We start from the raw sequence: 11,648 nt of genomic DNA on the forward strand, positions 1-11,648 counted from the left end.
TTCTGACCTTTCATGGGGACTCTCACACAACCCATCCGCACATTTTTCAATGACATCTCATCCTACGTGGATCTGACGTGTCCTCTTATTAATTTCGATCTTCATTATTTTCCCTACTTTTATTATATTTTTAAAACAGAATACATATTTTTTGTACGTGGAAATGTTTTTTTCCTAAAAAAAAAAAAAAGTACCTTTCTTCTATTTTGAGGGCTTACAATCATATTTCTCATTTAAATATTATTATATCTTTAAAACAACAATAATAAAAAAATAATAAAAAAGTACTTATTTCGACATTCCATAATCAATTATATTCCTAAACTAATAATTAATTAATTTAAATATAATTACACATTTACCCACTTTTTTAAAAAGAGAAATTCAGAATTAATATAATTATTAATTAAGGAATTTTATTAAATAAAAATTTAAAGATATAAATTGATTTTAGCTTTAAAAAACTACCCATGACCTCCACGTTGGTCTACATAGATAGGTGGACACGCAAATGAAGCTATAAGAATATATAAATAAAGCTATAATTTTGTTGGCCGAAATTATTGAAATCACATATGGTAAAACTTAAATAGGCTACCTTGTACGTAACCACCGAAGATCCATTTATGATCCACCGTCCATTCTTCTTAATCCATCGGTGTAGATCACACCACGTGTTCCAATCATTAGCAATTTATACTCATTTCCAACTCATGGGTCCTGCTTGCCCTCATAAGAAATAATATTTGCAAAAATGAGAGATAATAGGATGAAATAAATTTTGTTATATTTATAATATTTAAATTTTTTTTAAAAATGTCACGACTATAATCAATCTATTGTATATTTTCAAAACTATTACTTATACTCATAGTGTAGCACATGACAGCACATGGCACATGTGATTATGCATGTTAAGACGCATAGATCTCGTTGAATACATGTAGTATAATTTTCAACCGAAAAAACTATACTTGAAATTTTCATATTATAAAACTGCCTATTAAATATCTTATCTTATCTTATTTTATTTTCCGTGTCCATGTTTTTTTAATAAATTTACAAAATGGGTTTTGATATTTTTATTGAAAGCACTTTCTATTCTATGAATAATAATTAAAAGTTGCCCCTTTACAAGTAAGCGGATAATCACAATGTTTGTGTGGGAGACGAGCTTTATTTATTAATTAATTAATTAATTAAATTATATAAATTTATTAATGTAATTGAGTAATCATCAAAATGATCGAACGGGTGCCAAGTTGGGTTGTAGAAAGCTTAAGAAGAAGGCAGAAACATGAAATGAAATAAAGAAGAAAAAATAGTAAAAAAAGAAGCAAGGGTTCGTTCCAATGGCCACAGGCGAGAATGCGACAAGACAGATGTATGATTGAGATAAATTTGGTCCATTAAAAGTCCAAGAAAAGAGGAGAAGCTCTGCGCTGTGTTCCAATCCACAAACCACCCTCCCCAAAGCTTCTCCTCTCTCTGTGTGTCCATTTCAATGGAGGAAAATTTGAGCTTTGTTTCAGAATCGACGCTCACAACCGCCATGGAAGCAGAGCCTCAAGAAGAAGACAGAGACCCAGAAAGCAATCCATTAAACCAACCTCTTCTCAAGAGAAGCAGAACTCTCTCTTCCAGTCCTCTCGCCATTGTTGGAACCAAAGTTTCTCTGATCGAGAGCTTGGATTACGAGTAATATAACACAACACAACACAACACAAACAGAACATCCCCTGTTTTTTGTTTTCTTTTTGGATTGAATTCTCATATTTTCTGAATTGGATTTGGTTTTGAATTCAGGATCAATGAGAACGATCTGTTTAAACATGATTGGAGAAGCAGATCCAGAGTTCAAGTGTTGCAGTACATATTCTCGAAATGGACATTGGCTTGTCTTGTTGGGCTCCTTACAGGAATCATTGCTACTCTCATCAATCTCGCCATTGAAAACATTGCTGGTTACAAGCTTTTGAAAGTGGTTGAATACATAAAAGAAGAAAGGTTAGTATTTAGTACATCCCCCCAATCGGACATGGTTTTGTTCGTCTGCAAAATAAGGATTTTCATGAACTCAAAATTTCTGGTTTTGTATTGATTTGGATTCAGATACTTGATGGGGTTCGCCTACTTTACCACTGCCAATTTCCTTCTCACTTTGGTTGCTGCTGTTCTCTGTGTATGGTTTGCTCCCACTGCAGCTGGGCCTGGCATACCAGAAATCAAAGCCTATCTCAATGGCATAGATACTCCTAATATGTTTGGCGCCACAACGCTGATCGTTAAGGTGCGTATATGTCGAGGATAGCCTTAAGATTCAAAACAGATTCTGTAAATGAGACTGATCTGTAGCTCATTGTAGATAATTGGGAGCATTGGGGCAGTGGCAGCAGGGCTAGATCTTGGGAAAGAAGGGCCCCTTGTACACATTGGCAGCTGCATTGCCTCCTTACTTGGGCAAGGCGGGACAGATAATTATCGAGTGAAATGGACATGGCTACGCTATTTCAACAACGATCGGGATCGGCGAGATCTCATCACTTGCGGGGCGTCGTCGGGGGTTTGTGCAGCTTTTCGAGCTCCAGTTGGGGGTGTTCTATTTGCTCTAGAAGAGGTGGCTACTTGGTGGAGGAGTGCCTTGCTGTGGAGGACCTTCTTTAGCACAGCCATTGTTGTGGTGGTGCTAAGAACATTCATTGAAGTATGCAAGGCTGGTGAATGTGGGCTGTTTGGTGAAGGAGGGCTTATAATGTTTGATGTCAGTGGCGTTTCTGTGAGTTACCGTATTATGGACATCATACCAGTTGCTATCATTGGCCTTCTTGGTGGGTTCCTTGGGAGTCTTTACAACCATCTTTTGCACAAAGTTCTGAGAGTTTACAACCTCATAAACCAGTAAGCAATCTTGCTTTCAATTTTCTTCTTCTTCCTCATCAATGGATCTCATTGAAATCAAATGGTATTTGCAGGAAGGGAAAAATGCAGAAGCTGTTACTAAGCTTAGGAGTTTCGCTATTCACTTCGATTTGCCAGTACAGTCTCCCTTACCTTGTCCAATGCACTCCCTGCAACCCTTCTCTTCCAGATTCCGTTTGCCCCACCAATGGCCGCTCCGGCAACTTCAAGCAATTCAACTGTCCAAAAGGCCATTACAACGACCTCGCTACCCTTCTCCTTACCACCAACGACGACGCCGTTCGAAACATCTTCTCCGTCAACACTCCGGCCGAGTTCCAGCCCCTTTCCCTTGTAATCTTCTTCCTTCTCTACTGCGTTTTGGGGTTAATCACCTTCGGCATTGCCGTCCCCTCCGGTCTCTTCCTTCCGATCATCTTGATGGGCTCTGGCTATGGCCGACTCATCGGCCTTCTCATGAAACCCTACACGAATCTCGATCAAGGACTCTTGGCTGTTCTCGGAGCTGCCTCGTTAATGTCCGGCTCGATGAGGATGACGGTTTCGCTCTGTGTTATATTCCTCGAGCTCACGAATAATCTCCTCCTGCTTCCGATTACGATGATTGTCCTTCTGATATCGAAAACCGTCGGGGACAGTTTTAACCCTAGTATTTATGAGATTATTCTGCACTTGAAGGGGCTTCCGTTCCTGGACGCAAATCCGGAGACGTGGATGAGGAACATCACGGTCGGCGATCTCGCCGACGCAAAACCGGCGGTGGTAACGCTGCGGGGATTGGAGAAGGTGTCTCGGATTGTGGAGGTTCTTAAGAACACGACGCACAATGGATTCCCTGTAGTGGACGCGGAAGCGGTGGTGCCGCCGGTGGGGATGGCGGTGGGCGCGACGGAGCTGCACGGAGTGGTATTGAGAAAGCATTTGCTGCAGTTGCTGAAGAAGAAATGGTTCTTGAGAGAGAGGAGGAGGACGGAGGAATGGGAAGTGAGGGAGAAATTTACATGGGTTGAATTAGCGGAGAGGGAAGGGAAGATCGAGGAACTTGCAGTGACGAAGGAGGAGATGGAAATGTACGTTGATCTTCATCCTCTGACGAACACAACGCCGTATACAGTGATTGAAAGCATGTCGGTGGCCAAAGCTCTGGTTCTGTTCCGGCAAGTGGGGCTTCGGCATTTGCTGATTGTGCCCAAATATGAAGCAGCTGGGGTAAGCTCTGGTTCTTCTTCTTCTTCTTCTTCTTCTTCCTTTGTACACGGATCCATTGCAGGCCTGAAACAGAGCTCTGTGTTGAATGAATTGGGGTTGATTAAAGGGTTGTTTTGATTGTGCAGGTTCCTCCAGTAATTGGGATATTGACGAGGCAGGATTTAAGGCCATATAACATCCTGACTGCATTTCCTCATCTGACCAGAATCAAAAGCAACCACAAAGGGAACTGACTGCCCTGAATTTGCTTGCCATTTTCTCAGATGACAACCAAATTACACCTCCTTCTGCTGCATTCCACCCTNTTCCTCATCTGACCAGAATCAAAAGCAACCACAAAGGGAACTAAGTGCCCTGAATTTGCTTGCCATTTTCTCAGATGACAAGCAAATTACACCTCCTTCTGCTGCATTCCACCGTTAGTTTCTTCTTCTTTTCTTCACCAAATTTTGTGTTCCATTTATTAAATTTTACAATAAACAACTGGATAGTCCGTTCAATTTTGATTCTTTTTTTCTGTATTTGAAATATATAGTTGTGGTTAATTAATAAAATTTACCTTATTTTCCTTCTAGTATGGTCTTATGAGCTTTTTAGTAAGTTTCAAATTTAATCTTTAGTATGAAAATTTGAATGAAGTAGCAAATTATCATCTTTATAGATCAATATTTGAGATCTCGCCTCAGGTTGAAAAGAGGAAAGAAACATTTTAAGAGTGTAAAAACCTTTTCATAGAAGAGTGTTTTAAAATCGTGTGGTTGACAGTGATACATAATGGGTCAAAGCGTACAATATTCGCTAGTGAACTTGATAACATCTGCTACTGGTGGCCTGAGATTATTATAGTTGGTATTAGAGTGGTGGTTTCAGGCTGTTATGGTATTAGAGGGGTGGCCTTAAGTTGCTACGGTTGATATTAGAATTGACACCGAACTATGCAGTAAGTGTTCACGACCAAAAATTCAAAAGAAATGAAAAACTTGGCCTCATTTATATTAATAATCCACGTAAATATAATAAATGCCAAATAATATATTAGCAATAATAAAAAAAATATTATAGAAATAATGAAAACAGGACAAGGGTTAGAACCAATCAACCCGACAACAAAATCCAAAAACTGGTTTAAAAAANAATTTACCTTATTTTCCTTCTAGTATGGTCTTATGAGCTTTTAGTAAGTTTCAAATTTAGTCTTTAGTATGAAAATTTGAATGAAGTAGCACATTAGGATAAAGGGTCAATATTCTTGTATCTATTATCATCTTTATAGATCAATATTTGAGATCTCGCCTCCGTTGAAAAGAGGAGTGTAGAAACCTTTTCATAGAAGAGTGTTTTAAAATCGTATGGTTGACGGTGATACATAATGGGTCAAAGCGTACAATATTCGCTAGTGAGCTTGATAACATCTGCTACTGGTGGCCTGAGATTGTTACAGTTGGCATTAGAGTGTTGGTCTCAGGCTGTTATGGTATTAGAGGGGTGGCCTTATTAGAGTGGTGGTCTCAGGCTGTTATGGTATTAGAGGGGTGGCCTTAAGTTGCTACCGTTGATATTAGAATTGACACCGAACTATGCACTAAAATATAATATAAGTGTTCACCAAAAATTCAAAAGAAATGAAAAGCTTGGCCTCATTTATATTAATAATCCACGTAAATATAATAAATGCCAAATAATATATTAGCAATAATAAAAAAAAAATTATAGAAATAATGAAAACAGGACAAGGGTCAGAACCAATCAACCCGACAACAAAAGCCAAAAACTGGTTTAAAAGAATGGAGAGGTGGTTAAGGATTTGATCATAACATGAAACTCAAGGCGTAGAAAGCCATGATGAGGAAGCAACCCAGAAGAGAATAATGCGAAGAAGATGAAGAAGAAGAAGGATGAGATGGAGTAGAGGAAGCTGTGCCAGTGGCTATTTTGATCTTGACCTTCATGCCTTGGCTGCAATGCCCCATGGTGCCACACGCGAAGTATCGTGTTCCCGGCTTCGTCAACTTGATGCCATCCTTCCCGCTGCTCTTCGACTCGATGGCGCTCCCAATATCGCAGTTCTCATACGCACTCTCGTCCGGAAGCTCTACCACACTATGCCTTCTCCTCTTTATATACACATTTATTCACACCATTTTGAAGGATCCCTTTCTTTTCTGGTCTTCAAAACTTCCAAAAATGCTATGATTATGTATATTTTGATCGATGTTGAAATGTGTGGACTTGCCGCAAAGCGAAATGTGGTTGGCTTAAAGGGATAAGAGAAATCTTGGAGTTGAAACAAAGCTATGTCTTGTGTATGGTCACCATGATTCATCAGTGGTTAGAAGCTTACAAACACTCTCATCAACCCATTATTGGGTCTTTCTGTTTAAGCAACCAAATTGCATTTTCAATTAGTGGCTAAAACATTGGTACATATTTCAACCTCAAAAAACCATTCATTTATGGATCAAAAATTCTAGGCATTGCCCAACATTAAATAAATCTTGGTCATCACTCACTCTAAAATATACAATATGCCTGTCCAAAAGGAAAAAGAAAAGCATAAATAAATAAATAATGAGCCGTGAATCATGTTCTTCCTCCCAATATTCAGCTGCACTGCTTAACTTCGGCTTGAACTAACCTGTGAAGACCAAAAACAAAGGTGAACTACCTATTTCTTTCATTGAGTTTATGCTAAGGCTATGTTGTAGCTTCTCATTGTATCCATTTTTATCGAGACGTTTTCCTCTTCTTAGACTTATTTGCAGGCGAACGGTTCTTCTTCTTCTTTGATCCCCGTGATGGCGCTTTCAGCTTCTGAGCTTGCTTTCTAACAGATTTCACGTCCTCATCTTCTTCACTTTCAGCAGAACTGTTATTTAAAGGTTCGTCATCCTCATCGGAACTGAGCACCAAGTCCTCCACCACGTCTTCGTCTCTAGGAGCTGCCTTATCTTGTTGCTCCATCTTCCTTTTCTTTTTCTTACTTTTCTTTTCTTCTGGATGCTTCGTCCTAACAATCATAAAGTTCAATCATTGTTCATTTTGTGTTGAAAAGCCAGCAAGATGATGGTGGAAGAGGCATGAAAATGTTCCATGTTGACCATGTAGTAACTTACTTGGAATCGCTTCCTGGCAACCAGGTGGAGCTAAAGACAGAAGTCCCTTCTCTTCCCCCGGTATCCTCGTCTTCACTGTCTGATCCACTTTTCCCAAATACAGATCCATGTTCACCCACGAGTACACTGTAATCGTTCGTTTAGAATAAATAAATTGATTAACATAATAACATGACTAAATCTGTAAGAATAAATCTTCAGAATTCTATAGGTTACACTACGGTGTTTAAACCATACAGAGAAATATATACCTAGATTCCGATAAAGAATCCGTCAGTTGCCGAGATCTTTGACGTAATGTTGAGACATACTGTGACAGTGGGCTGGTCCCCGACTTCTTTTCATCCTAAAACAAAAGGAATGGTGTGCTAAAATCAAATACTTATCGATTATGTTTTTCGAATATATTACAGAATTTTAATAAAACAAAGATATCAATAAGAGTGCATAGTTCTATTCCAATGCTAAAAAGAACTACAGAAAGAAACTGGCATACACGCTTCCAAAAAATTAAAAGCAATGGAAAGATGGAGTAGAAAATTAGACTGAAGACTAATAATCGTGTCAAGAAAAAGACTTCAATCCACATCATGCATTCATCAATTCCATCCTCGAGGGTTTATACAATCACTACTAAATTAACATGTTCATTTTCAGGAAATACTGACATCAACTATGGTTAACCTAGAGCACAAATAAACATTCTGGAAGCATAAAGAGATGCAAATGGCAAAAGAAGTCCAAACCTCAAGAAAGGACGATACGGCAGGATCATTTGGTAAAAAGCAAATTGATTTACGCCTTTCATTTGTAAACTCTGAATTGGCCTCAACCTATGTAAGAAAGAAGTGAAAAGTCAATGTACAATAACTTTGCAGTTTACAAAATACTTAAATTAACCTTCTGGTTAAATTAACAACACTGGGAAGCCTATGGATAATTCTGTTATTGTTTCTCTATCTTGGTGCAAATGTTACACTCACTCAAACAATTAGAGTCTCAACGTTCTTTTGGCCAATTGGAAAACCTTTTTTGTTATCTTTCTGGGCTGATGTATAGGCTTTCCTTCCTTTGTAAAATCTCACACAATCAATGAAATACAACTCCTGTCCCCAAACAATTGTATACGACTCCTGCCCCTGATTATCTTCTACTATAAGTAGTTTTAGTTTAGAAAAAGAAAACATCTGCACTAGAAATTTCCTAACACCTAAGAAGTATACCTGACGAATAAGCTGCCTTGTTTCCTTTTGAAACCTCTGAACTTTGGTTGACTTGGCAAAACTACGCAGGCGCACAACAGGGATAAAGGATAACTCAAAAAAAGAGGCAGAATAACTCCACTGAGATAAATGGTCGGCAAGCTGTTCAATAACCGAAAACACACATGCCTCCTGAAAAGCTCGTGTTTTTAGGGTGGGCTTGCTTACCTGGAAAGTGGAATAATCATATAAACGGAAGATAACAAATAATACTTAGAAAATATAAAATCTGCAATACAAAACAAAAAAATTTTGAGGGTTGAAAAAATACCTTCAATACAGTTCGCAAGTCAACTGCTTTGCCAACACCTCCTGTTGGGGGTCTGTTTAATTCTTTCATTTCTAGCATGTCCAAAAGAAGCATGGAAACAGGTATAAAAGTCCCAATAGAAGCAGCTATTCGATTCAGCATCTTAATACACCTTAACCTCAGAGGGAAATATCTAGCAGTTGGAACAAGACGGGCAACTCCAGAAATAATCTGAGTCAGGGGATATGCAAGGGGCTTAAAATCAATTTCTGATCCATAAGCACACACAGCACCAGTCCAAAGCTCAAGGCAGTTTATGTACTTCCATTCATAAACCTTTCGGAAGGCTTCCTGTAAAAATCATCAAATTAAAGAAATGAATTTAGACAAGAAATACTATCAGCTAGAAGTAGAGAAGTGATAAAATATATGCCATGGACATGGGGAAAAAAGAAACGAACAAAAAAGAAAACATTCCAGTGGTTCAAGACAAAGACTGAACTGATTATAACCCAACCATTCTAGGATATTCTGATAAAACCCTCTGACCAAGTTAAGTCCAATTTTTTCACCCCATCATCTTGTCAGTTNAACTGAACTGATTATAACCCAACCATTCTAGGATATTCTGATAAAACCCTCTAACCAAGTTAAGTCCAATTTTTTCACCCCATCATCTTGTCAGTTTTGCGTTAAATGAAAACAGAGCATTGCCAACAATTAATATCCTAAAGGTAGAGACCACAAGAACAATATCTCCAGCCTTCCACTGGAGGACATAAATATCAAACAAAAGAATAAGAATGGTTAAGAGATATACCTTAGTTCTTGTGTTTAATGCCTCTCTAAGGATCATTGCTAATTGACGGATGAAAATGAAAGCATGTTGATAGGCAATCGAAAGATCGATACGAAAAAGTTCGATGACACAATTTCCAAGAAATTGAATGTGCTGTAACTTAGTTGCATTTACAAATTGGCAGTTCAAAACATAAGCTTTATACATCCCTTTGTAGCATTCATCTAGACAATCAGATCCAAGTCGAATACACAAATCTCTCAAAAATAGGAACGATGTTACAGGAAGAGCACCACCCCCAGTACCCCAAAAGTGAAGGGCAACCTGAAAAATTCAGATAATAAAATCATGTTCTCTGTAAAATTGATAATGAAGAAACAATATTGTGTGAACGAAATAGATAATGATTCCACCGATTCTTAGCAACTCCACTGGGCTAAGTAGCACAATTAGAATATACATCACAAGGACCTTGAAAATTAAACATAAAAGAATTAAGTTGGGAATACCTTTATGAACTTTCTCTGAAGGCTAGGAAATGCTACCAAAAACACAGAAGAATATTTGAGGCGTCGCAATGTGAATGATATCATCTCAGTGTCGGTCATTTGGTTGAGAATATGAAGGGCATTCCCAAGATATGACTTCACAATATGGTTGAATGATTTCCACTGTTTTGTGGTCATCAGCTCTTGTATGGTCTCTTTCTTTCCACCAGAGCTGGGAAGCTTTAGAAACTTTCTAAGAATTCCATCCATTTTACTTAATACAAATAACATAATTTTATTGAAAACATTACTGGACATCGTGCTAAATTTTATTGAAGAATCATCTCCGTTGTCATCACCATAATGACATGCAGTCCTAAAAGCTTTCATAAGAGAACGAAGAGCAGCCAATTTTCCATTTTCTTCTATTGAGTGACACCAAGAATCAACCAGTTCCGTAGTTATAACTTTTTTGTATGGTTTTTCTTCCTCCTCAGAAACCTCAGGTTCGTAGTTCTTATCATTTTCATTTAACTCTGCATCTTCCTCACCATCATCAGCATCCTCCTGCACCAAAAATCAAAGGAATTGAGACAACAAGCATTGGACAGTGGCAGCCCAAATAATTTAAGTGAACTTACATCCACATCCTCATCATCAAATTCAAGAAGCTCCTTGTCGTGCTCTTTCAAAAACTCAAAAAACTCAGGATCCTGTAAGAAAACAACTTCAATCGAAATGTGGAGAAAATGCATAGATGAAGAAAAGTAGATTTAACATGCTCATTGTCTCCTTATTCTCTTTTTTTTTTCTTTGCAACATTCATTAGCTCCTTCTTCAATTATATAAACAGAAATTGCACAAAAAAACAGTGTAGATAGGCAATTTTTAGTTTGATTCTATTAAGACACAAATCATTGGTTCTATTCCATAGTTTTAATAAATTATCTAAATAACCCAAACTAATCCGATCAGCCAATATATTCCATAGTTGGATTACATTAGGTTCATCATTGAACTATACTTATTTGAGTTGGATAAATTTACATTCCAACTAATAGTGCAATGTTCAAAGGGAAACTCAACCCACCAAAATGACTTCACTTTAAGAAGCTACGACTGTGAGTACACCAAACAAACAACACTAGAAAAATATACCATTAAAAGTATATGACGATGGGTCCAACAAGTTTCTCAATCCAACCCATGAAAACTCTAACACTATAACATTGGCATACAAATCGACCAAGAACTAAAATAAGATCATAGCCCATATCTTTGCCTTAACCCGGAAGTATTATAGTTACCACTTGCCAGAAAAAATTTGTCATTGTAATCATTTTCTCTGGAAATAGAGAGAATAACTTATATACAAAACCAAAATACCTTTTGTTGGAGTCTTTGCAGCTGCTCAATATGCTCTTTGGCTTGCCCCTGTGTTTTTGGAAGTGCATTCCTCCCAGTTTCTTCTTCTTCATCCCCATGGTTCAGCTTGAGATCCCGTTTCTTGGCTGATATCAAGGCAATAAAGAGTTTCGTTACTCAAAAACACGGATGAACAAGAACAAATAGCAAACAAATGGTATCAGCAGAATAAATTACAAAAAT

General features: G+C 37.8%; 2 protein-coding genes across 4 annotated transcripts; one reads left to right on the forward strand and one right to left on the reverse strand.

Moving 5' to 3' along the window:
- Nucleotides 1-1,291: 1,291 nt before the first annotated feature.
- On the forward strand, nt 1,292-4,702 carry LOC111803583 (chloride channel protein CLC-b-like). Of its 3 annotated transcripts, none has more exons than XM_023688068.1 (7): nt 1,292-1,698; nt 1,807-2,007; nt 2,113-2,290; nt 2,366-2,898; nt 2,973-4,128; nt 4,254-4,353; nt 4,470-4,702. In XM_023688068.1, exons 1-7 carry the CDS (start codon nt 1,505-1,507, stop codon nt 4,475-4,477), a joined length of 2,370 nt encoding a protein of 789 aa, XP_023543836.1. In that variant the 5' UTR covers nt 1,292-1,504; the 3' UTR covers nt 4,478-4,702. The 3 variants fall into 3 exon arrangements, 2 of the variants coding, with proteins under 2 accessions (XP_023543836.1, XP_023543845.1); XM_023688077.1 differs by having other exon boundaries at nt 4,254-4,391; nt 4,508-4,622; XR_002816398.1 differs by having other exon boundaries at nt 1,293-1,698; nt 4,254-4,431; nt 4,548-4,585.
- Nucleotides 4,703-6,553: 1,851 nt separating this feature from the next.
- LOC111803597 (nucleolar complex protein 2 homolog) lies at nt 6,554-11,551 on the reverse strand (the record flags this gene model as incomplete). The annotated part of the gene is given in 10 exon segments (XM_023688089.1): nt 6,554-7,135; nt 7,242-7,367; nt 7,493-7,587; nt 7,988-8,074; nt 8,465-8,671; nt 8,775-9,104; nt 9,574-9,876; nt 10,062-10,607; nt 10,682-10,753; nt 11,427-11,551. Coding segments are annotated over 10 exon segments (2,174 nt in total), but the record flags the coding sequence as incomplete, so codon positions are not given.
- Nucleotides 11,552-11,648: the final 97 nt, after the last annotated feature.

This window comes from Cucurbita pepo, chromosome LG01 (assembly GCF_002806865.2).
Source record: "Cucurbita pepo subsp. pepo cultivar mu-cu-16 chromosome LG01, ASM280686v2, whole genome shotgun sequence".
Classification (NCBI taxonomy): Eukaryota; Viridiplantae; Streptophyta; class Magnoliopsida; order Cucurbitales; family Cucurbitaceae; genus Cucurbita; species Cucurbita pepo.